Source organism: Neopelma chrysocephalum, unplaced genomic scaffold (assembly GCF_003984885.1).
Source record: "Neopelma chrysocephalum unplaced genomic scaffold, ASM398488v2 Primary Assembly neopelma1_100, whole genome shotgun sequence".
Lineage (NCBI taxonomy): Eukaryota > Metazoa > Chordata > Aves > Passeriformes > Pipridae > Neopelma > Neopelma chrysocephalum.
The window spans coordinates 2635083-2660498 of NW_020897763.1; the positions used below are offsets into that span (position 1 = coordinate 2635083).

The following is a 25416-nucleotide window of genomic DNA, read 5'->3' on the forward strand; positions in this document are numbered from 1 at the left end:
CTGAATGGCATTAAGGAATTCCTCCCGGGCTGACGTCAAAGCTTCACCTCTCCTCCCGGCGCCCGCACAAAGGGGGCCCTTATGAGCCCCCCCGAGCCCGCTGTGCCGGTGCCCGGCGGGAGAATGCGAGTCCTCAGGGAGCCCCGGGCCGCACATGCCACGCGGGAATTGTCCCTGCGGCCGGCACGAATGTCACCAGCGGCTACCCGGCTCCCACCCCCTCCCCCTTCGCTGGGCGTGGGAAGGTGCCAGTGGCCCCATGTGCCAGCTGCTTGCCCGCGGGAGGGGGGGCTCGGCCGGGTGCCCTGCCAGGGGAGCGGGAGGATGCTGGAGGGGCAGTGGGGTGACGTTCCCGGCTGGCACGACCCATCCCTGGGGCAGGATGGAGTGGAAGTGAGGACCAGGGAGAGGGACAGGCAGGTCTGGGAAGAGGAGGTGCCGAAATTCCCGCTGGGATGGGATCACCCAGCAGGCTGGAGGGGCTCTGACGCTGCCCCAGCACCGGGGCCTCCTCTGGCTGCTGCCAAGGAGGTCACAGGGACTGGGCAGTGCCAGGACATGACCGTTCTGATGTGAATGTCCCCAAGTGTCACAGGCTGGGGGGGTGGCAGGGCTCACACGTGTGGGACTCCTGCCCCAAAACCTCCACAGCACTTGTGTGACAGGACAAGGAGTATAAATAGTTTTAAACTAAAGGAAGGTCAGTTTAGATGGGATGTAAGGAAGGCATTTTTTAAAATAAGGGTGGTGAGGCCCTGGGACAGGTTGCCCAGAGAAGCTGTGGCTGCCCCATCCCTGGAAGTGCCCAAGTGCCCAAGGGTTTGGATCAACCTGGGCTAGTGGAAGGTGTCCCTGCCCATGGCAGGGGGTGGAACTGGATGAGCTTTAAGGTCCCTTCCAATCCAAACCATCCTGTGATTCTCTGGCTGCTGGTGCTGAGCTGTGGCTCTGGGGCAGCGCTGCGCTGCGGGTAGGAAGGGGTTAAGGCGCTAATTGGGGTTGGGGACTCCACCTCGAGCCTCCACCCTGCCCCTGCCCCAGCCCGGCGTGCAGGGAAGATGCTCCGGGATCTGCGGTGGGGACCGGGGGCCCTCCTGTGGCTGCGGGTCCGCGGTGCCGCGTCCCCCCGCCCGCAGCCCCCCTCTGCCTCTGCCTCTGCCTGCGACGCTGAGAAACACCAGCAAAGAGGGTTTTTTCCCATCCACTTCCCTCCCTCCGGGCGTGGGGCTGGCAGGGTGGGGGCAGCTGCACCCCTGGGGTCCCCCCAGCAGGCTCTCAGGGTCTGGAGCTGAGTTTAGGGAGCTCTGGCTTTGGAATTTAATGATTCTCTGCTTTGTTCTTACAGGTGTCTCATGGAGTAAGGGCTGACCTGGTGCAGGGTGCTCCTGGCTGGGATGTGGCAGGGCAGGGAGCTCTGCTGGACCCGAGGATGGCGAGGATGGTGAGACCCCCAACAACCCTCCCAAGCTCCCTGTGCTCTGTGCCTGCCCTGGGAAGTGCCATGGAAAAATGTTAAGGGCCAAATTCTCAGCTGAGGCAAAGTGCTTCAGGGCCTCAAAGCCGGTGGTTTTGCACCAGAGGAGGACCTGGCTGTGCACGTACTTTTATATATATATTTATATATATATGTGTGTATAGATATATTACATAAATATATATGTATGAAATAATTTAAGAAACATCCGAGACAGCATGCTGTGCTCTGGGGTGGGGCTGGGAGGCAGCTGCTCCCCCTTCCCCAGCCCCACCAGCTTTGATTCACAAATGGAAACAGAGTCTGGAATTAAATTAAAAACCGCACACACGCACACACACACGACACGGGGCAGAGGCTGCAGAACTCAGAGGCGTGATGCCAGAAAGTCCAGGTGTCCCTGAAGAGATTGGATCAACTAAAGCCAAAGAACTGGGAAATAAATAAATGAAACCAGCAGAGGGGATCTCGCTCGTGCCGGTGCCGTCGGCAGCACCGGGTCCCCTGTGTCTGCCCAGCCCCTGTGGGGACACCAGGACACTGTCACAGCCCTGCTCTGTCCTGGCTGGGCTGTGCTGGGCTCGGGAGAGGCTGGTGGGACGTGTGTGTCCTGCTGTGTTTGCCTTGGACCCGCTTTCTCCATCACCACGTGCTTTGCTTTCGCTCCATCCCAGAACCGAGCTTTTCGCCACCTTGGTCGTCAAGGATGAAAGGGAAAACCCAGCCCCAATTAACCCCTCTCCTCTCTCTGCAGGAAGCTCTCCTGGAGCCAGGCTTGGTCCAGCTCAATCCTTCCCACCACCACCTGAAGAGCCCTGCAGAAGATCTCCTTCCCACAGACTTCGGGGTAAAAAACCATCCAAAACCCCCCTAGAAAAACCCAGCGCCCCATAAACCAAAAACATCTTGCAAAACTCCTCCTCGTTCCCCCTCCCACCCTCCCCAAACACCCCAGAGGACTGACTGAGGGATCCCAACTCCAACTCCAGGTGGCCACTGAGGGCCGGGAAAGCAGCGCGTGAAGAAACAACCCCGAAGGCTTTTGGACCCCCCGTGCCCTCCTTCCCTCTCCTCGGCGAGAAATGGGAAGCCCCCCCCCGTGAGCTGCGGGATCAGCTGGGGAGCAGGACGTGCTCCAGGAAGTAGCTGATGGAGTCCCAGTGCTTCCAGAGGAAGAAGAGGAGGAGGACGAGCAGGGCGGTGCTGAGGATGCGCATGCGGGTCTTCATGAGCGGCGTGATGAAGTTGGCGATGGTGGAGACGAAGACGAGCAGCACGGCCATGAGGGCCAGGATGACGTTGATGAACTTGCCCAGCAGGGCCCGGGCGTTGGCGTTTTCCACCCCCTCCAGCTGCACCACCTGCTGCTGCTGCTGCTGCAGCTCCAGCTTGGTCACCCGGGTCAGGCAGGACTCCACGGCCTCCTGCGAGGGGCGGCGGGTCAGCGGCTCCAGGGATTCCTCCCCCAGGGATTTCGGTGCCTGTCCCACCCTCCCAGACCTTGCTGCGGGGAGGTTTTGTTCTGGCTGGGCTGGAGGGTGTTGGCAGGATCCACCCCAGCAGGGAAAATGAGCCAAACTGGGACAGGGGGACTGTGTTGGCCTGGAGCACCCGGGGACACCAGCACAGCAGGGACTTGCTGGGATTCCTCTTTGCAGGGGCATGGGAGTGACAGGACAAGGAGGAAAGGCTTCCCACTGCCAGAGGGCAGGGTTAGATGGGATATTGGGAAGGAATTCTTCCTTGGGAGGGTGGGGAGGCCCTGGCACAGGTTTGCCCAGAGAAGCTGTGGCTGCCCCATCCCTGGAAGTGTCCAAGGCCAGGTTGGACGGGGCTTGGAGCAACCTGGGCTAGTGGAAGTGTCCCTGCCCACAGCAGGGAGTGGAATGAGATGATCTTTACTGTCTCTTCAAATCCAACCCATTCTATGGTTTTGGGGACATGGTTTAGTTACCTGCTTCTTGCTGTGACAACGTCACAGGGAGAACTTCACCTGGAGGGTGCCAGGAAAAGGGATTCCCCCTTCCCAGCCCGGGGTCTCTCCCTCTCCCCATGGATGGAGGGTGCAGCGAGGGGGCTGAGCCCTCACCCTGCCCTACCTGGATGTCCCGTGCCCTCTCGTAGGACTGGTAGGCCACCTTCTCCTCCATGCTGGCCAGCTCCTGCTTCAGGTTGGTCATTTCGTTCTGGTGCAGCTCCGTGAGGTCATTCAGCTGCTCCTCCAGGCGCTCGTACCTGTGCAGGGGGGGCACTGAGCTGGGCAGATCTCCCTGAGACCCCTCTGCCCTCCTTTCCCTGTCACTGGGGACACCACCTGGCCCCTCCGACCCTCCCCTGGTTGTGGCTGCTGAGGGAAAACATCACAAGATCCTCCACGTCCGGCAGTGAGGAGGGCAGTGGGGACGTTCCATGCCCCTGGAATGCAGCGCTCAGCTGGGCAAGCCCAGGACGGTGGCTTACGGTCCCCAAAGAGCCACCCTGGGCGACACAGGCCCCCCCCTCACCCCTACCTGTACCGCTCCTCCTGCAGGCACTGCGTCATGTAGGTGTAATCCCGCTGCAGCTGCGCCTTGAGGTCCTCCATGGAGTCCTCCAGGTGGGACTGGCTGTCCTTGATCTCCCGCAGCTCCTCCAGGATGGTGTCGAAGTTGTTGTGGTGGCTGTCTAGCGTGTTGGACTTGGGGCTGCCCAGCCCGCCGGGCCCCGCGCCGGAGTTGCTGCCGCCGGCGGAGCCCGACGTGGCGCTGGAACACTCGTCGTCGCTGCCGTACTTGGGGCTGGACACCAGCGTGGCGCTGCCGCTGAGCGCCCGCGAGGCCTCCTCGGGGTGCCCGTCGTCCAGCGTGTCCTTCAGGTGGGCGATGTTGTCGGCGCTGCCGAACTTGTTGCGGATCAGGCTGGCGAACTCCCGGGGCTTGGACACCACGGCCGTGTGGGTGGCCTGGGAGAGCCCCGAGAGGCCGCCCTTGACGCCCTCCACCACGCCGCCGCTGAAGCCGCTGATGCTGGAGCGCACGTTGGCCCCCACGTCCTTGAGGCCCTGGTGCATGTCCCGGAACACATCCTTGGGCTGGCGGGAGGGGCCGTTCTGCTCGATCTCCTTCAGCTTCTTGTGGTAGTGCTCCAGCTTCTTGTGCAGCTGCGCGATGGTCTGCGCCGACTTCTGGTTCTTCTTCTCGAACACCTGCTTGATGCGCGACGCCTGCTGCTTGTCCGCGTTGTTGGCCAGCTTCAGGTACTCGGCCACGTTGTCATCCCGCGCCTCCTGCTCGATCTTGATCTGCTCCGTGATCTTGAGGATCTTCTGGTGCAGGTGCTCGATGGCGGCTTTGGTCCGGTGCGGGTCGGGGGTGCCATCGGGCACGTCCAGGCACACGGTGCCGTCGGCGTCGCCGTGCCCGGCGCCCGGGGGCAGGTTCAGAGTGGTCACGTCCCCCTTGTCCAGCTGCCAGAGAAGAGAGAGCGGGGTCATGCTCAGGGGAGGGAGAAGACACCCCGGGGAGGGGAGGGGACAGGGGGCACAGAACAGAGGACGAGCTGGGCAGGAGAATGGTTAACCAGAGCGACAGCGAGGTGTGGGGCTGTTTTCCAAGGTGTTGGGTTGTTTTCCAGCTGGTTGAACATTTCCCAGCCACACCACCCCTGCTGGCATCCCGGGAATACACCAGTGAGGGAGCACAGCAGCCAAACAATCAGGGATTTAGGGCTGGGTTTTCACCAAGGAGCATCTGCTGCCACCGGGAGCTCGCCTTGACTTTCTGCCCCTGCCCTGTGCAGGGAACAGGGACCTGCCTTTCTGTGCTGCAGGACTTGCCAGCCAGGGAAAGGAGAGAGGACAACTGGAACCCATCAGCAGACCTCCCACCCAAGCAGCGGAGAGCACAGGGATTGAGCAACCCAGAGGTATTTTAGTCTTCCTTTCAGCCTGGCTTTTAGCCTGGAGCTAAAACCCGGGAGCTCAGCCCAAGAGAAACTCTGCCCTAACTCCGAGCTGTGGGTGACTTGGGCTCAGCTCCTGATCCCAGAGCTGCAAGTGCAGGGATTCCTTTGCTTGCTTTTCCAATCCTCCTCACCCAGCAATGCCAAACTCCTCTCGGAAACAGGAGCTGCCACCCAGAAAATTCGGGCAAATGCTGAATTCCATGTTACATATGGAAAAAACTGGAGCTTTGGGAGAGGAAATCATTTGCCTGAGGCCACATTTAAAATCACTGGCAGGGCCTGGACTGCAACCCAGGTCCTGCCTCGTGCTCTCCAACCTGGACTTGCTGCTTGGCCACTTGGGGGGGAAAAAAAAAATAAATCACTAAATCTTTCCAGTTGCTGGGTTTTATATGCAGATTCTTATGCAAAACCTCCCTGGTTGTATAAATGGCTCCTGGCTTCTAATTAAGAGCTGCTTGAAAGTTAAATACTGTTGGCAGACCTGAATAATTTCTAATTTCCATCACACTTTCCCCGAATGACCCCTTAATAGGGATAATGCTGCGAGATCATTGCTTAGGAGTGTGTTATCTCCAGGAAATGCCGGGTGCAGGAGGGAGGAATGTTCTCAAGATGCTGCTTGTGAACATTCCCATCTGCAGCAGGTCCCCAGGGGGGCTTGGAAAAGCCAGAGCCAACATTGCCCTCCTGTTATTCACTTGCATCTCCTCCTTCTCCTGTTGTCCTGCTGGGAGTCTGGGGGTGTTGGAACTTCATCTGGAGTTCTCAGCTTCCTTGGGAGCAGCCCCAGCCCCCTCCCCAAGGGCTTTTGGTCTCTCTCCACTCTGTAATTTGGGGCACGGGCTGGAGGATGAGAGCAAAAGGCAGAACCCAGCTGGACTCACTGTCTGGAGTGGCGATTTTTAAATAAACATTAATTCCCAACAAATTAACTGCCGAGTTTTCAGCCCCTGCTGCCAGGCTATTCTTAGCCACTCAGCCAGGCTGGGCCCTCCACAAAGGGTTTTGCTTTGGTTTCTTATCGAGAGGCAAAAATTAGAAACAGCAGGAAACAGACTTTTTGCCCAGATGTGCAATTCTGTGGAGAGAGAGAGGGAAAAACTGCCCCCAGCAGAGGAAAAGGCAGGTCCGGAGATACCGAAACGGGAAACCCCGGCTGGGCCAGCCAAGGGGGGAAGTTTCCAAACAGGGAAAGGTTTGGGAATCACCCCTGTAAAGCCAATCTTTTGGATTGGAAAGACAGTAGGTTTAGAGGGGATAGTGGAAAGAAACTCTTCCCTGTGAGGGTGGGGAGGCCCTGGCACAGGGTGCCCAGGGAAGCTGTGGCTGCCCCTGGATCCCTGGAAGTGTCCAAGGCCAGGTTGGAGCAGCCTGGGCTAGTGGAAGGTGTCCCTGTCCGTGGCAGGGGGTTGGAATAAGATGATCTTTAAGGTCTCTTCCAACCCAAACCATTCTGGGATTCTAGGATTTATTCAAGGGATTGTATTTGGGAGCACAGGGGGAAGGGAGGGGCAGGATGGGTGGTGAACTGCACAGATCCAGTGCTGCCCATCCATGCTGACAGGGCTGGGATGAAATCCTGTCCCCTGCTCTCTCTCAGACACGGGACAGATCATAGGAAAGGCACATCAGGTTATTGCTTTGAAAACAACAACCAAAAAAACCCCACAATACAGATCTCTGCAGCATTAACAGACACTGCCTGCTAAATCCCAGCAAGCCTAAATGACTGTGCAGTGGATTTAACAGGGGGATTATTAAAAGCCACACTTTCCCTACATGCAGAAAGCCCTCTGGTAGGCACATCAAAATGAAAGGGCTGTTTTCCAGCACTTGTTTTCCAGGCAGGCTCGGAGGGGAGAGCCGGGGGTGATGTGGGATGCGGGAGGAATGCAGGACGCAGGGAGGGAAATTATTCTTATCAACAGAACTCGGCCCAGGAGAGCTGAGATATGCAAAAGGCTCGAGCTAATAAGCTGAGCAAACAGTACTTAGAGGGCCATGGCCTGGCACAATTATGCAATGCTGGGTTCTTTGGTGCAGCAGGTTTGGTGGAGGGAAGCCCAGCAGGCAGGTGAGGAGCTCAGGGCCAGCACGGCCTCGGGTCTCCCTGCACACCCCCCTGGCTGGATTTAACCCCCTCCTTAAGAAATTGCACAATTATTGCAAAGTTCAGAGCGAAACTCTCGAGGCACTTACTCATACCCTGAACTATTCTGTTTTTCCAAGCCCTCCAGCCCACTGGGAAGCACGGTTGGATGAGTTAATGCCGCGGCTCGTGCTGCATCCCCCCCCCCCCGAGCGAGGACTCTCCCTGCAAAGTGTGGCTGTGATTCCTGGCTGGGATACAACGGCCCGTGGGAAGGACCACGTGCACCTTCAGGCATGGGGAAAACAAGTGCCACTGGGCTGCTGAGGGATGTTGGATGCAGGGCACACGCAGGGAGCTCCACAGCAAAGGTGTCACCGTGTCTGGGTCCCTTCGTGGCTGTGGAAAGCCATGGGGGAGAGGCCACGGCCAGCAGGGAAATGCAGGTGGGTAGTGGACGTGGGGAGGGTGATTTTGGGGCAGTTATCAAATGTGGCCCCTCTTCCCCAGAGCACTTTATCAGTGTAACTCAGCACGGCATCCTGTGAGCCGGCGGCTGCCCAGCGTCACCAGGGACACCCAGAGTGTCCCTGTCCCCATCCCCACGTGCGTTCCCAGCCCTCAGCCTCCCGGAGCAGAGCTGTTATTCCCACCAGACCCACCACAGCTGTTGAAAATAGAAGCAGGAGCCCTGACTCACACTTCTCACCCCGCTTTGGAGCCTGCAGCAGTGCCCGAGGCGGGCAGCCTGTGTCCCCCTCCGTGCCCTGCCCGCTCCCTGCTCCCGTGCCATCCCTGGATGGGCACAGCGGGCTGGCAGCAGCTGCCTCCACTGATTTACCAGCCTGAGAACCATCTTTCTTACATAATGCAGGGAGGCACGTTCAGAGATTCAGCTCCCAGAGGAGTTTCCCACCCGGCACGGCCCCGGTGGGTTCCATTCGCCGCGCGCCAAGAACGGAGGTACCCAACCCCCCCCGCGGGTCTCTCTGCCCATCACCATCCTCCCCATCGCCTCACTCGGACCCCAAACAGCTGCCAGGACCTACCTCCATGGCGGGCAGGGCTGGGGTGCCCCGGGGTTAGTTGGCGTGGGTGGCTCGGCCGTGTCCCTGCAGTGTCCCCGCGCCCCGCAGCGATGCCCGGGCACTGCCGGCTGCCATGGCCGGGGAGAAAGCAGCAGCTGACGGCAGAGAAGTTTTGGGGGAGCAGCAGGGAGGAAGGAGGAGGAGGATGAGGATGACCCCCCTGCAGCCCCGGCAGGGCTGGCCCCGGGCGCTGGGGGAGCGCGGGGACGGAGGCGATGGCTCCGCCGGGATTGCCGACTCAGGAAATCTGCCGGAGCTGTTTACAGCTCCCAGCGACTGGAGCTTTTCAGGGCTGTAACGCAAAACCCCCCTCTCGTCCCCGTGCCGGGATATTCACACGCCTCCAGCCCCATACGCTGCCTGGGCCCTGACGCAGGGGGTCGGGACGGGCTCCTGGCATCTGCTGTGTCACAGAGCGGCACGTACAGCCTGGCAGAGGCAGGGGGAGGGCATCCATCAGGGAAAAACCCCGGTGGAACAGGCACACAGGGAAAACACAGTCATTCTGCACAGAGCTGGGCAGCCTGAGGCAGCTAAATGGGAACCAGCCACTCGTACCAGGACCAGGAGGTGTCTTGGCCCTCGCTGGGCACTGGATGGACCTGGATCTGTCCTGTCCCGTGGAGGGAAAGGCACTGACCCGATTCTGCCATGGGAGAAGGTGCAAGGCACAGAAAACACACCCAGCTGGCTGACCAGATATAGGTGTTGGAGATTCATGTGCAATTCAAAAAGATATTAAATGGGATGTCTGAAAAGCAAGCAGGGACGAGCACAGGCTGAGGTAAAGCAGAAGCCAGTGGCAGTCTGGAGTCACCCCCTGGGCACTGCATTTATTCCTGGGCCAGCAGAGCTGCTGAGGAGCCAAAGGGAAATTCCTGGGCAAGAAGGGGACCTGGAGCTTGAGTGTTTGACTCATCCCTGACCTGTGGGGCTGCACAGAGCAGGGTTGATGGATCAGGCCTGGATAAGAGCGATTGAAGGAAGCAGAACTGAAGCCCAGAGCTGTGCCAGACCAAAGCCCTGCTGATGCTGAAACCTCAAACCCACCGTGGCCACAGCCAAACTGGGACTGGTTCCCTTGCAGCTCTCTGCTTTAGTTATTCCTCAAGAAAAAAAAAAGCAACGAGGCAACAAGAGCTTAGGGAGTATTTGCAGGCGCCTGTGGAGCGGAGCAGGCCGGAGCCATGAGCTGACCGTGACCTAGATCCATGTGTAATGGGGAAGCCTGTGCTGCTCCCACAGCTGAGCCAGCCCAGCACTGCTCAGCCTCGTGCTCTGCATCCCCTCCCGGGCTGTCCCACAGCCATCTGTGCCCTGCAAGTGCAGCTGGAGAGCAATGCTGCACCCTGAGCTGTGGGGCTTTAGACCTGGGCAATGCCAGGCCCTCCTGGACCAGCACCGGTGCCTGTGCTCCAGCTCTCCGGGCACCACTGGGTGCCAGGAGCAGGGAGAAGGCAGAGCTGGAGCAGCCTGTCACGGCCCAATCTGTGATGTGAAGCTGCCAACAACACAGCTCAACACCAACAACTAAAATCCTTGCCCACTTCCAGCCCGGGCTCCCACCCCTGCGGCACCGGCACCGACCATCCCGACAGGCACAGAGAGAAGAGCAGATTCCCCGGAAAATTAAACCCAGCAGGAGCAGAAACCAGCTGTGCCTACCATGTGGTGCTCAGCCAGGCTGGGGAAGGGTGAGGATGGGGCAGAGCTTCCTCCTGGTGCTGCAGGGACGCTCCAGGGCTGCAGGGAAGGGCCGGAGCCCGCGGTGACGCCGCGGCGCTGCCCACGGGGACGGTGCTGGCAGCACACGGGGCTCCTCGCCAGCCTGGGCAGGAGCAGAGTGTCTCCCGTGGGCTGGCACTGCTCCTCAGCCGTCCCCCTGAGCCCAGAGGGTGGATTTAGCAGCCTGGCCAAGCCTCGGGCCGTGGATGCCTCGGGCATGACACGGGGCAGATGACGAGGGACGGTCAGCTCAGGGTTGGTATCTCCCATAGCATCACTTCTCCTTTTAGCACAGGAGTCAGAGGTCACTTCCCATCACTCTTCTGCCATCTCAGCAGGGCAGGAACATTACCCAGCTGCACAGGACACTGTGCAAAGCACCCTTCCTGCTCCGAAATCTGCTTTCCACTTCCCTCCTTTAAGGCTGGCCCCGAAACCCATCTGCTTCCCTCAGCGGTTTTTGGGGCTGCCAGGCACTGCCCTGCCCTGGTGCTGTGACACAGCCCACCCAGCAGTGCCCCCCACAAACCCTGCCTGACCTGCTGGGCTGTCCCTGGCCTGGGGAAGGACAGAGGAACATGGATTTCCCCAGAGGACGCTGATGGAGCGAGGACTTGATAAAGGCTGGGATGTTCAGGGTGAGACTGTGCAGGCAGCGAGACCTGGAGAGCGTTTTGGGGATTCACTGGGGATCTCAGGTGCTGGATTCCTAGGAAACCACCTGCCCTCAGCTCCCCAGCACAAGGGGAAGGTTAACAAATAATTGCAGAAGCAACAGCATCGCTCATTAATGCCCCAGCAAAGCCAGGGGGAGCAGTGGTGCAGCATTTCCCCTCCCAGGGGCACAGACTCCCTTCCACACGATTCAAAACCCCTGCTGGCACGGGAAAGGTGGTGGTTTTGCAAGAGAATTACCCAAGAGGTTGGTGTCAGACTCCCCTTTGTCCTTACCCCCAGCTCTGCTTTAGGTTTAGTTCACTGCTTTAGTGGCAAGCAGCTGTTTTTTCAGGCCTGACCATAAGAGGCAAATTTAAATATCCAAAAAGCCCCGGCTCCCATGGAAAGAAAATCCCTGGATGGCCATGAAATCCCAGCAGGTTTGGTGTGTGCTGGTGCTGAGCGGGGCAGGATCCACCCACAAACTCCTGGTCTGAGCATCTCACCCAAGAGATAGATGGGTCACCTTATGGTACCACACGAACACGTGGCAGATTTGGGGCTGGGGCTGTGCTGGGACTGGGGCTGGGCTTAGTGTAGGGAAGCAGGTACTGAAAACAGGAGGAAAACCATCTGAGCTGCACCAGAGTCTCCTCAACGAGGCTGGGAAAGCTGTGTATGGATTACCAGGAGCCAGGATGGTGATAGAGGTGAAGATCTGCTCAGTCCACTGTGATGCTCCTCAGCATCACATTCCCAAGTGCTTTTGGTGTCCAAAGCCAGTGGCTCCTTGGCCAAGAGTTCCACCCTTGCCAGCAGCAGCCTGGCCTTCTCCTGCAGGTACCACCTTGCTCCTCACCCCTTATCCCTGAACATCCCAAGTCCTTGCCTAGGAGCGGGAATCTCATCCCACGGGGCTCGTGGCACCCAGAGAAGGACAGACAGGCAGACCCCAGGATCCTCCCCTGGGAAGTCCCTGTGCCTCTGTGCCCGTCCACCCCACACAGATCCCAGTGTCCCCTAATTCCACACCACACCCTCCAAGCTGGGGACTGTCCCCTGTGGCCTGGGCTTGCAGGTCACACCTCTGCAGGGATGATTCAGTGACCAGCTCTCCTGGGTGAAGCCATTCAGGGCCCTGGAGAATATTTAGAAAAAAATTCCTGCTGTTGTTTTTGCCGGAGGGAATAACCCTGGGAGCTCCAGCAGTCATGACCCAGCCCTAAACCCACCAGCAGCTGGGTTCCACACCTCCAACAGGGTGTTTGTGCAGCCAGGAGGGATTTTTTGGGAGCTTTTGCACAAAGGATTTGAGGGGGAAGCAGGGAGAGGTGAGGAGCCCCAAGGCAGGACCCCGCTTTGCTCATCCTGACTCAGGAGGGTCAGGATGACACATCACACCCCATCCCATCGCAGGGATGGCCGGGAGACATCCCAGCACACGGACACGGACCCTGCTCCCCAAACCCTGCGCCCTGGGCATCCATCCCACGCGCCAGCAGACCCCAAATCCCACGGGATCGTGGCGCTGGCAGCGCTGCCTGCCGGGAGCAGGAGCTGCTGGTGGGCTGGAATCAGCAGCCATATGTCAGCAAGGCTGGGGAACAGGGTGTCTTCAGCATGGGGTGAATCAGTACCACAGTCTGATATTCTTCTGCCTGAATTAATTAAGCAGCAATCTCGCCTGCCTTTGTCTTCCCAGCTATTATCTGCTTGTTGCAAAGTGCTCCTGGAAGCACCAACGAGTTCCCACCACCCCCCCTGCCTTGGCTGGCAGACTCATTCCCCTGCCACACGTGGGGAGGTGGAGGTGGGGAGGAGGTGGGAGCTCCCCTGGGCACAAAAGCTCTCACACCTCCAGCTCTGGGATGGCCTGGTGGGAGCTCAGTTTGCAGCCAAGGTCAGTAATTCCCCCTCAAAACCCTGGGCACTTGTAGGGTCTCCGCACCCTGGTGCTTCCCAGCTCACCCCCTCGGGATCCAGGTGCCCAAGGGATGCCCAGGTGTGGGGCTGAGGGCTGCAGGGAGGGCAGCTTTAAACCACCACTGGCCTGTTTTACCTCCTTCCCTGGGATTTTAACACCAGAACTCGCCGGGAGTTCGGGTGGGAGGGGAGGATGTGCTTTGCCTCTGCCAGCAAATCCTCCCGAAGAGATGCACGAGACTTCACCGATGCATGGATGGGCTGGCTCCGGTTCCCAGCTGGGGAAACTGAGGCAGGGAACGAGGGAAACCCCCTGCCTGGGAAACTTCTGCCTGGGGTGGATGTGGGGACAACCACAGGTGGGTTGTGCAGAGTCCCCGTCCCAGTTGTGGACTGAGACCAGTCCTGGGAAACTGGAGCCGTAGGAGGGAGAAACCCCATCCTCCCCCTGGAACTGAAGGCAGCTGGATGCCAGGAGGGCTGGAGGGAGCCCAGGGCCGAGCTGGACGTGCCAGAGAGCAGATGCCAGGGCAGGGACAGTGAACTTTGCCTGCCATCCCCAAGCTGCCCCGGCGAAGGCTGAGCCGTCCCACAGCCCCCTTGGCCACCCCAAACCCCTCTGCCCCCACGGGCCACAGCCACCCCGGGGGGGGGTGCCCAGGAATTCCAGGTTTCTCCCTGCTGCCTGTAATCCGTCTGGCCCTGATATAGCCACTGACCCGGGGGGAATCTAAATTTAGCGGGATGAATCCCGCCCTGTGTCCGGAGAGTTGGTGCCCTTGAGGCAGCAGGACAGCGGGGCTGGGGGTGGAAGGACAGGTCCCCCCTGCAAGGCAGAGCCCCAGGACACTGCAGACCCTCTCCTGCAGGGCTGGGGTAGGGAGAGGGCCGTGGGGAGAGGAGATTGGAGCAGGGAAACAGCCCGCTTGGGTTGTGATCCCCTAAATAAGTGTGGCTCACGGCCGGCGGGAGCCCAAAGCTGAGACACGGCACAAAGCCCCCCTGCTCCCCCCGTCCCTCCAGTGTCTCACAGGACAAGCATCTGCTCCGGGAGGCCAAGGCGGCCGCGGGAGGGGCCCGGGGGGGCCACACGGGCAGCGGTGGCAGCTGGCGCTGTCACTTTGCCGAGGGACACCGAGGGCAGCGAGTCCGACCGGGGTCCGGCCCCTCGCACGCCCCGGGGGATGCTCGGCGGGTCCGGCACCGGCACTCGCGACACTTGTGATGGACCCCCCCCCACCTTGGGACGCGGGGAGAAGGCGGCCGGGAGCGCGCGCGGACGGACGGAGGGAGGGAGGGAGGGATGGACGGACGGACGGACGGACGCAGCGCTGCGGTAACGCCGCCCTCTAACGGCCACCGGCCCCTCCGCTTCCCCGCCCCCGGCGGGACCCCCCGTGCCCAGGCGGGGCTCACCTGCACGTGGACCATCCCGCAGTCTCCGCAGGCGTCCGCGCAGCCCCCCGGCAGCACCAGGCACAGAACCCCGCGGCCGCCCCGCTCCAGCTCCGGCGGCCCCGCGGGGGGCGAGGCTCCCCCCGGGATGCTCTGCCCCGCCAGCACCGGAGCTCGGCTGGGAGACCCGCCGGGAGCCTGCGGGGAGACCCCGCCGGCCGCGGGGATGGGGGGCTGCGGGGAGACACCCCCCTTCCCCAACCAACCCCCGGCGCCGGGGCCTCGTCGTGCGTCCCAGGCGGTAATTCCCGTGTGCCCGCCCCTGCCTGGCGGGTCACCAGCGCGGGGATTAGGGAGATCAGGAGAAAGCTCCCGCTCCCGCACGCTCCCGCCGCCGCCGCCACGCGCGGGCCCCGCCGCAGCCTCCCCCCGGCCCCGCCGCTGTCACACATCGACAGCGATGTGCGCCCCAAACGTGCCGCCTCGGCCCAACGGGAGAGCCGCGGGAGGCGGGAGGGGAGGGGGGTTTGGGATCCAGGGATGCTCCCGGCCCTGGGTACCCGCAGCTCCCGCAGCTCGCGGGTGAGCGGAGACCCCCGAAGCGCAAACCAGAGACACACACGGGCTCCCGGAGCAGCGCCGGCAGCCAAACCCTCGGTGCCGAGCTGCCAGCAGGAGGCAGGGGATGTCCGAGTCATCCCAAACTCACCCGAGTGATCCCAAACTCATCTGACTGATCCCAAACTCACTCGAGTGATCCCAAACTCATCTGACTGATCCCAAACTCACCCGAGTGATCCCAAACTCACCCGAATCATCCCAAACTCATCCCAGCGATCCCAAACTCACCCGAGTGATCCCAAACTCATCTGAGTGATCCCAAACTCACCCAAGGGATCTCAAACTCATCCGAGTGATCCCAAACTCATCCGAGTCATCCCCAACGCACCCGAGTGATCCCAAACTCACTCCAGTGATCCCAAACTCATCCAAATCATCCCAAACTCACCCGAGTGATCCCAAACTCACCCGAGTCATCCCAAACGCACCCGCACGCACGAGGTGGGCACAGGGGGAGTGGAAGGCTGGGGAAGGGGTGGGGGAAACCACAGAACACACGCTCCAGGTGGGCATCACCCGGCAAAGCAAAGCCTTGTCCCCAGCGTGTGGCACAGGGGACAGTCCTCTGCTGGCCCCGGGTGGGGGTGAGCCCTTGGCACTGCTCCCCAGGGTGGCACAGGGGGGCACAGGAGGCACCTCTTGGGATACAGAGTTGGAAAACACACTGCCAGTTGGAACTGGCACCCAGTGGAACTGGCACCCACCGAATTCCCAGACTGTTCCATAGTCCCTCTCCAGCCACCCCAGCTGCTCCCTGCCACCACAAGCTGCTCTTGGGGAGAATTAAGGGGTTCAGGGGGGAAGAACTGTGTGTGCCAGGACCTGTATGGGTGGAAGGTGGCCTGGTGCCATCAGGGACCACGGGGTGAGGAGCCAGCGCAGGTAAAAGGGAGAACTGCAGGAACTTAATCAAGAAAAAAAGGGGAAAAAAAATCACTAGCTGTTTGTAAGGCACTTGCTGAGGGATCCCACGAGGGATTCATCCAGAGTGTGCTCCTTATGCAACGGGGGGAAAATCCAGCATGACATTTTTGGGGGGAGAAATCGCCCTTTCCCAGGAGCCCCTGAGGGTGAGACAGGGAGGAGGTGTCAGATCCCTGAGGACAAGGCAGGAGTGATGCCAAGCAATCCTGGCTCAGTGTCACCCCCCCTCCTGGGGGTGCTGGAGCCCAGGGCACGGCCACACCAGTCACCCCTGAGGAAAAGGAGCTGGTTTGCTGCGGGCAGGAGGCTCCTGAGGGCTACGGAAAAATAATCCGGCACGAGAATATCACGTAGCTCTTGTTTCTCTAAATAGGTTATTTTTCCACTGCCTCACAAAGGCCCCAGTATCTCCTCTCTTCTTATTACTCTTTGTGTCATATGCAGTTAATTATTCATCCCCTTTCTGTGCTGCCCTGGGAGTGGACACGGACCTGCTCTGCTCTTACCTCCCTCTGGGTGCTTCTGTCCCAGCGGGATCAAAGCTTTGGCCACAACCCCAGAGGGCTCACTGGGACTGGGCTCCTTGCAAGGCAATGCCACAGGCCACAGGGAAGAAATTTTGGCTCTGATTAACAACCTGCTGCTCCTGCCCCTGCGTGGGACCTCGATCTGGGCTCAACATTCCAGCGGGGAGGAGCGGGGAAGGGTCAGAGTGCCCTGATTTGCACACAGGAAAGGGGGGAGAGGAGGACCTGGAGGGGGCAGAGGAGGACCTGGACAGTCATTTCTTGCAAGGCTACTGACACAATGACGTGTTCATCCTCTGGGCCCAGATTCCCACGTCCTGGAGGTGGCAGGGGAGCAGGGCTGGCACCCACCGCACACCATGAGCGTCAGCTGCAGCTTGGCACTGCCACTGCCCGGGGAAACAGAAAGAAAAACTATCTGGTTGAGCCTTTTTCCATTAGATCAGAGGGCAACAGGAGTCTCCAGGTCAGATCTCCCTCTAGGAGAGCAAGCAGAGAGGAGTGTTTGGGTGGGGGGCGCGTGGGAAGCATCGCTCCCATCCCCTGCACCCGCTGGGTGCCACTGCCTGGGGGAGCACATGGATCTGACACCCCACTGCTGTCCCACGCTGGCAGCTCTGCCCAGTCCTTGCCATCCCATGACACAGCTATTCCTGACAAAGCCACCCAGTAGGAGCCCCCGTGGGATGCCAGAGCCTGCCTGCCCATCTCCTCATGCCAAGCTTTGCCAACTCAAGGCTGGTATTTCCACGAAAATTATAAAAAAAAAAGAAGGATACTTTTAGCCCTCAGGGCTGCAGAGAGCAGTTTTAGAGTGGGACACCCCCTGAGCTCCAAAGGCCAAGGAGAGAAGCCAACATGGAGAATCCCACCAGCTCCTGGAGCACCTCTCCCTGCCTGCCCCATGAGCTCAGTGTGCCTGCTGGGCTAATCTCGGCTGGTTCTTAATTAATGGCACTAAACACTAGATGGAAACACCATCCTGTCCATCAGCTCGGCATGGACTGCTTCAAAAATCACTTGGGATGGGACAATTCACAGCTCAACCCGTACAGGTGCCCAGCACTGGGCTGCCAGGATCCCCTCAGACCCCGTGCCAGGGGTCCCATCCCACTGGCACAGAGCTCTTGCCAGGTCCTTTCTTCTTTCCCTCAAATCCCTCTCTGGGAATCGGACCAGTGCATGTCCCTGCCTTCACTTCCCCACAAGAGAAGCATCAACTCCAGCAGCTCCAGACCCGACTGGTTCCCATCTGCTGTCTGGTGCCACCAGCGCTGCCCCAAGGGACAATCTCATCCCAGCAGCACTTTGGGGTGCTCTGCACCCATCCCTGTCCTGAGGGACAATCTCATCCCAGCAGCACTTTGGGGTGCTCTGCACCCATCCCTGTCCTGAGGGACAATCTCATCCCAGCAGCACTTTGGGGTGCTCTGCACCCAGCCCTCCCCTGGCTCTGCAGTGTGTTTTCACCCCAGCCCGGGGACAGTCACAGAATCACAGAACCACTGAGGTTGGAAAAGCCCTCTAAGATCATCGAGTCCAACTTGTGACCTCTCCCCACCTCGTCACCCAGACACAATGAGTGCCACGTCCAGCCTTTCCTTGGACACCTCCAAAGATGGTGACTCCACCATCTCCCTGGGCAGCCCATTCCAACGTCTAATCACCCTTTATGCAAAGAAATTCTTCCCAATGTCCAACCTAAACATCCCCTGGAGCAGCTTAAGACTGTGTCCTCTTGTCCTGTTGCTGAGAGGAGAGCCTGACTGCCCTCCGGCTCCCCACTCCTGCCAGGGACTTGTAGAGTGGGAAGGTCCCTCCTAAGCCTCCTTTTGCCCAGGCTGAGCCCCCCCAGCTCCCTCCCTCCCACAGCCCCACAGCCCTACCTTATCGGCCAGGCCCTCGGTGTCCTCGGTGAGCAGGTAGACGGCCCCGCTCTCGGCCAGCAGGATGGCAGTGTCCGTGGTGGAGGAGGACCTGGGCCTGCCCTGGTGCTGATGCAGGATGGCCGTGAGGCCGCTGTCCTGGGGGGCCTTGCGGCCGAGGTGGGGGCTGCCCTTCTGGGGCTCTAGGGAGCCGCTCTTGGCGCGGCGGCCGCCGCTGTGCAGGCTCGTGCCGCGCTTGATGGAGGGCCGGGAGCGGATCTGCTGCAGCACGCGGTTGAAGGCGGTGGGCCGGGCGGGCAGGTCGTGCAGGGACACGGCGTAGGACACGCGGTGCATCTCCGGGGAACGCTCCTTCTCGTCGGGGGACTCGTGGTCGGACGCGCCGGGCGGCGGCGGCGGCGGCAGCGAGTCCTGCGGGTTCTGCTGCTGCTGCTCCCGCTCCCGCGAGCGCCGGCGGCTGTGGAACAGGTGCTTCAGGCCGTGGCCGAACATGGAGCCCTCGGACAGCTGCTGGATTTTCTGTGGGACAGGGGGCAGAGAGGAGAACAAGTCCCGTGGCTGCCGTGGCATCGCCCCGCTAACGGCGCCCGCGGCTCCGAGGGACGGAGCTTCGCGTGGGAGCGAAATCGGGTCCCGATTTTGAGGGGGTAAAAAGAGCTCCTGGAGGGTTCTGGGGACCCCCCAGGCCGTCCCCAAGGGATCTGCAGAAGGGAATGAGCCCTGCTGCCAGCGCTGCACTTACACCCATGGAAAATCCTAAATATCAGTGGCCGTTTGTTGGCGCACAGGGCTGAGCACGGTGGCTCGGGAGGGCTCAGGTGCACATTCCACCAGCGTTCCACATGACAGGGGGTCTCCAATGAGCCCTGGTTACCCCTAAATTAGCAAGAAGAGCAGAAAGACCCTCAGAGTTTGGAGCCAACATGCTGCACAGAGACCCCAACCCCGCAGGCAGAGGGCATGGAGCAGCCTTTTCCTTCACTAGGAATGCCAAGGTTACTCCCAGCTTTGGAGCCTCACAGGAGCCACCTGCTCCAGGAAGGATTGGAGGGGTGGGGGGCTTTTCCCCATGGGATTTTCCATGGTCCAGGCTGGCCTTGCCTTGCCTATGAGGGTAAAACCACAGCTCAGGGCCCTGTGCCACCAAATGCAGCCCCTGAGGTGTTCCTCTCCCAGGGCTGGGACTGCCATTCCCACGGAGCACAGGGCTGTTCCCAGGAGGGCTCCCGGGAATGGGGGTGGCCAGGGCCACGCTGCAGTCATGCAATATGGATGGTGGAACAGATCCTGCTCCCGATTACAGCCCGCACAGGTTTCCCTGCAGCCACTGGATCGCCCAGATTTGCATCCCCGGGAGGTTTTGGCCGCGTGCCCTCTGCACCGTGTGCCCAGCCAGGGGGGCAGCAGCGTGGGCAGCAACTTCCAGCATCTCCAAAGGGCTCCCAGATCCCCCCATCCCTGCTCCATCACGGCTGCCAGGCAGCAAGGAAAGGCTCTTGGGACATCCAAAGCTCCTCTCCCCTCCCCGAGCAGCCCCAGGAACCCGGCGGATCACAGGGCACGGGGCTGCCCTGCTGTTCCTGCTGTTCCCTGCCTCGACTTTGGAGTCAAGCCGAGCATTCCCCTGTTCTGAGGATGCCAATCCCGACCCTGCTGACGTCCTGGGCCACTTCACCTCCCATTTACTGTGGCAGGACCGTCCCCAGGGACGCTGGTTCCCGTGACAGCAGCTCCTGCTCGGAAACCAGCGGGAGCTGGGAGCACTTGGCAAAGGCTCCGGGATTTTGGAAAAGCTCTGATGTTCCCAGACACGACCTCCAGGAGCTGCAGGCTGAGGAGGATTTCACAGCCATACAGAAAGGACTCCTTCTCCTAAAAAATCCCAGATATTAAAGCCACAAGGTCCAAATCCTAATTCTTATCCCACCTGCAACGCTGACAAGGAACCAGCAACGAGGTTCCCGTGTCACTAAACTCTGCAGGCAAAGCCTTTAATCCTCCCCTCAGCCATCCATGAGGAGAATATCCACCCTTTTGGTTTTTCCTGGGAAATATATAATAAATCTACGGCAGCTGAAATGCTACTTGAGAAAATAGTGATTTAAATTTTTATTCTATTTATAGAGTTTCTATGGAAACAGAGGCTGCATTAGGTAGGTAATAACACTAAACCCCCAGATTTCTCCCCTCGAGGGCATGGCAGACCCTCAGGGGCACACTCAGCTCTTTAGAAGGTCCAAGTGAAAAGAAACAACCAACTCCCTTCCTCGAGGGTGATGAAAACAACATAAAAGTGGAGCTGGCAGGGAAGGAGAAGAGGTTTTCCCAGCAGCAACAGCAGAGGTGGGAGCCAGAAGCCCTCAGGTGTTTTTGGTCCAACAGCTCCACCTGACTGAAATGAGCCTTTTAAAACAAACTCTCCTCAGGCCCTTTCCAAGTTTTTCCTGAAAGGACCTTTCAGGGGCTCTGCAGGCATGGAAAAAAAAACAGGAGGAGGGAAGCAAAGAGAGGAATCCCAGCCCTGCTGCTCCAGGCTGGAACCCACATGGCTCGCAGAGCTCAAGGTTTGTCTGCATGGAGCTGTTGGGAGTGGTGGCCACAAACAGGTGGTTCTGCAGAGAATCTGCTGATGTAAAAACTCTGTTTTCTCCTGTTACTCTGGGAAATTCCTGCACTTCCAAAGCAGAGGCATTTTTCTGGCACCAGACCACTCGTGGCTCGGGACGGAGCGTCTGCACGGGCTGCTTTTGGAACAGCAAAATAATAATAACTGAGGCAGTGGATACAGAGATTAATTTCTCAGTGTGGACAGCTGTGAAACACTGATTTTAATGCCAAAATATCTGTATTTATTTGGACTTTCTCATTAATGCAGCCAGGGTCTCCTGCTTGGTGGTGGGGACTTGTTTCTGTGGAGTTCAAAGGAGCAGCCCCTGCTCCACCTGCACTGAGAAGAGCTGGGAAAAAAACCCATTTTAACCCAAAGCAACATATCTTGCAGGAAAACTGTGACTTGCATGGCTGTTTTGTCTTGGCCTCTGCCCTTTGGCAATATCCCATGGGAGAGCCAGGTGCTGCCCTTGCCCACTGTGGCTCTCCAGGGCCGGTGTTCCTGCCACTGAAACCTCCCAGTTTCCCCCTAAATGGTTTTCCAGCTCTGCCCCGACATCCAAACCTCTTACTCGGCTTTCAGACAGACACACAAGGAGGGGATCTTGTTGCCATGACCTTCTAGCACGGCCACATGCTGCGAAATCCTGCTCAATTGTTATTATTACTATTAATTATTTACATCCCTGGCCCGCCCAGAGGCTCCAGCCGAGACTCTGGGACTCTTTGAAGCACTGCACAGGCACAGGGGAAGTCCCATCCCTTCCCACCCCATCCCATCCCTCAGCACTCCTTATTTTAAGGCACAGGGGGTTCATTCCCCCCCTGGATAGGGGAGAACACATCTCACAGCCCCCAAACAGCAGCAGGAGCCAACAGGTCCTGCTCTTCCCTGCGTGGGGTTTCCAGTCCTCCTGCTGCTTCCTCCAGCTGATCCTCCTCTGGATCCCCACCAAGGGGGTCCTAAAACCCCCCAGCACCCCCCAGCCAGGCTGGGGGACAGGCTCAGAGTTGTCCCCACGGGGTGACAGCCCCGCTGCCCCTCTCAGCCCCACCCCACAGAGCACCCCGAGCTCCCGTTCCGCCGCTCCTCCTGCTGCCAAAAAAACGCCAAGGCAAACGTGGAGCTGTTCTAAAACTGCAAATCAGGCACTCCCCCACACGCACACTGCTCCTCCCGGGGCCAGCAGGAGGGAACAGACATGTGACAACCGTTAGTCATGTTGGTTCAGGCACTACCGACACGCTGGAGTGACAGGCAGCTCCCGGAGCCTCTTCCCGAAAAACAGGGAATTCGCTGCCCAGGTGTGGGGGGCTTCAGACCCCTCCCGAGCTCCCCATCCCAGGTGACATTTCCAGGGTGAGATCTCTGCTGCTGGTGCTGAGAGGAGCCAGATGTGCCAGATGTGCTCCTGGGGGACCGGTGCAGCTCATGGCCGCCTCTCCCGTGGCTGTCACCTCTCAACGGACTGGGGGGATGCTGAGGGCTGAAATCCAGTGGGAGGCAAGGATGGGGATCCTGGGGGGACCAGATGTGGGATCACAGGCAGCTGGGCGTGGAGCAGCCCACCCCACCACCAGCCTGTTCCCACTGGGATGCCAGTGCAGCTCCCAGGAGGGCCCCACGCTGCCTCCCCTCCCGGCAGAAACTCCAGGGAACACCCTGCCTGGGGGGATGCTCTGCCCTCCCTCAGGGGCCAGGGGGTCCTGGGGTGCAGGAGAGACCCCCGGGGGTCCCTGCCAGCAGCCCCAGAGCTTTGTGTGGGCGATGCCCCGGGGAGGTGATGGATGTGGCTGCTCCAGGGGCTGAGCTGCTCCGCTGCCTGACAACAGCTCCATCCATGCCAGAGCCACAGGGGAGCCAGCTCACCTTGGCCGTGTCCTTTCAGCACCAAAATATGCCTGGAAAATTGTTCGTGCCCAGGATTAAATATAAATGTAGCTCAGGGTTTAGAATAGGGGCTGGTGAGCTTTATGGAGAGGAGGAATCCTCCCCGTCCTCCTGGCATTGCCATGAATCCCATCAAGGGGTCTCCACCCCCACATCCATCCCCTGGGATCTCCAAAAAAAACCAAACCAGCTGAGTGGGAGGAAATGGGAGGTTTATGTTTCACTCCATCCCCTTCAGCCACCCCTGTCCCAACCCCATCGCTCCCAGTGCTGGGAAGTGAAGTCCTGTGGTGGGGCCTCCCCTTGTCCCTCACCTCCCTCCTCCTCAGGAGGGGCTCCCCAGCTCCACAAAGCCCAGGGGAAGCATTTTGTCCATGGATGTGGGGTTTGGATCAGGCCCTGAGGAGTGGGAAGAGCTTAGGCCAATGCCTCTGGATTCCTGCTGATCTTGGGTCTCGGGTTCAAAGGAAGGAAAGCCAGGAGCCATGAAGACCGGGATCGTGAAACTGGAGATGGGAATGATGTCAGGCTTCAACTTTCAGCCCTTGGCCAGATCAGACTGGGGAGAACAAGAGAGAGACCCAGGGGAAACACTCAGAGGTGCTTGGGGACAGTGGGAGTGGGACCAAGTGGTGCTGGGACACCACGAGAGGCTGGATGTGTCCTTCTGCAGTGCTTTGCATGGCTCCAGTCCCTCTGCTGCAGAGCACAGCCATCTCTGCCACCTGCTGTATTGTCGAGCAGAACTCTGTGTCACACACCAGCCCTGCTCCTTGCCAGAACTTATTTTTTCCCCTCTTTTCCCCTAACGGAGCCCTCGCTGCTGGCAGAGCAGGGCTGGGGAAGGCAGAGCTGCCACGCATCTGCCGGGGTTCAGGGATGGAGATGACACCAGGCAGCCTGTTGTTTCCAGCTTGCCAGCTCAAATCCATCTTCAGCTGGGCAGCAAAGGAAAGTTTTCACTGCTCCACGGGGAGCTGAGGCTGTCGGGTTGGTGGGTGGCACCGCGCCAGCCTGGGCACAGCAGAGGGACCACCCCACTGTGGAACCACCCCGCTGTGCAGCTCCAGAGGGGGTTTGGGGTGGGAAAACTCTCAGATTGTACTAAAGATGCCCCTAATTGTAGCAGCAGGAGGTGAAGTGGCTGCCCGTGGTGGCTGTGGCAGAGCCCCACGGAAGCTGCGGGCGGCTCCCGGGCGCAGCTTCCCGTCTGCTCTGCCCAGTGAAGCGAGTCTGAGAATTTATTCCATGCAGGTAATTAATTGCTGAGCTCCAGGCGTGTTAGAGGTGAGCACTGGAAGCAAACCTGCAGCAGGGCACCACGCTCAGGTCGATAAAATCAATGGGCATTTGGCCACGGCCGGGGCTGCCGGCGGGGTGAGGCTGCGGAGCCGCCGGAGCTCCAGCTCCAGGCTGGATGTGCCGACCCAGGAATGCTTGGGGTGCTGCTCACAGCCATCTGCCCCACGCTCCCACCCCTTCCTGACCCTCTGTGCAGGTGAGAAGGGCCCCGGGTGGGATGGAGAAGGGACGGGGGTGATGCTGAGGGATGATGTGCACGGGAAACACTGCCCTGGCTAAGCCAAGCTGAGCCTCCTCAGGGTGAGGATATCCCAGCTTTGCATGGCCCTGAGCTCCACATCCCCATGGAGAACAGAATCATGGAGTCACAGAGTCACAGAGTCACAGAATGGTTTGGGTTGGAAGGGGCCTTAAAGCTCATCCAGTTCCACGGGCAGGGGCACCTTCTACTAGAGCAGGTTCTCATCCAACCTGGCCTTGGACACTTCCAGGGATCCAGGGGCAGCCACAGCTTCTCTGGGCAACCTGTGCCAGGGCCTCCTCATCCTCACAGCCCATGGGTGTGCCTTGCCCTGGCTTGGGGCTCTCCCCTCCAGCTGTTTTTTGTACCCCACGACAGCAAATCCCAAACAGCCTCGGGAGCAGGAGCTGCTGCTCGGACATGGAGGGAAAGGCCTCATGTGTCACATCCTGCAGCCACAGGGCTTCTTGTGCTTAAAGCAGCCGAGTTTTCTCCTGTGGGAACAGGGGTTTTAATCCCTGGTGCCTGTCTGGAAGGGATGCCTGCAGGCACTGGCAGCCCTGGACCTGCTTTTTGGCTTCCACGTGACCTTGACTGCACTGGGGAGACCTTCTAGGCCGAGCAGTCGGGTGGGGTGTCCAAAGCAGGGAACTCCACCCTGCATCCCAGGCTGCCCATGGGTGCCAAGGGACATCTCCCACTTTTTCCAGGCCTTTTTGAAACCAGGGAGTGGAAGCAGCACCTCTGGACCACCACTGTGTGATCACCACGGGTGTCACCACTACGAACCCGTGGCCGCTGCAGCACCTGGAAACCCCCAAGTTCCAGGGGTTTTCTTGCAGGGAATTCCATCCCTGCAGGATGAAACCCCACCGTGCCCTCGCCTGCGGGACCCTGTTGAACAGCCGGGGGGTTGGAGCTGCTCCTGCTTCCAAACCCGCGGGAATTTTCCGCCCGATTTCCCACGGGACCGCCCCATCCTCCTCCTTCCCTCCCTCGGGATCGCCTCCTTCCCTCCCGCCAGCGCTGCGGTGCCGCGGAACTTGTTTTCCTCCCTGACCGGACCCAGCCCGAAGGCCCAGGAGGAGCAGCCTCGGGGCCATTTCTACACCGTCACT

General features: G+C 59.8%; 2 protein-coding genes across 2 annotated transcripts in view; one reads left to right on the forward strand and one right to left on the reverse strand.

The window, feature by feature from the left end:
- Nucleotides 1-1693: 1693 nt before the first annotated feature.
- TMCC2 (transmembrane and coiled-coil domain family 2) lies at nucleotides 1694-18783 on the reverse strand. Its single transcript, XM_027695310.1, has 4 exons — nucleotides 18255-18783; nucleotides 3985-4919; nucleotides 3574-3709; nucleotides 1694-2898 (listed from the first exon to the last, which is right to left on the reverse strand). Exons 1-4 carry the CDS (start codon nucleotides 18744-18746, stop codon nucleotides 2587-2589), a joined length of 1875 nt encoding a protein of 624 aa, XP_027551111.1. The 5' UTR covers nucleotides 18747-18783; the 3' UTR covers nucleotides 1694-2586.
- The window catches only part of DSTYK (dual serine/threonine and tyrosine protein kinase), a 36263-nt gene continuing 29591 nt past the window's right edge, over nucleotides 18745-25416 (forward strand). The window contains exon 1 of the mRNA XM_027695042.1: nucleotides 18745-18868. Within this exon, the coding sequence (XP_027550843.1) occupies nucleotides 18745-18868 (124 nt within the window). The remainder of the gene's footprint in view (nucleotides 18869-25416) is intronic.

Coding starts and splice junctions, on each gene's coding strand:
- TMCC2 (XM_027695310.1), bottom strand. CDS start 18,746: ATGTTCGGCCACGGCCTGAAGCACCTGTTCCACAGCCGCCGGCGCTCG. Junction 4,920..18,254: donor CCGAGGGCCTGGCCGATAAG/GTAGGGCTGTGG, acceptor CTTCTCTGGCAG/CTGGACAAGGGGGACGTGAC. Junction 3,710..3,984: donor CTGCAGGAGGAGCGGTACAG/GTAGGGGTGAGG, acceptor CCCCCTGCACAG/GTACGAGCGCCTGGAGGAGC.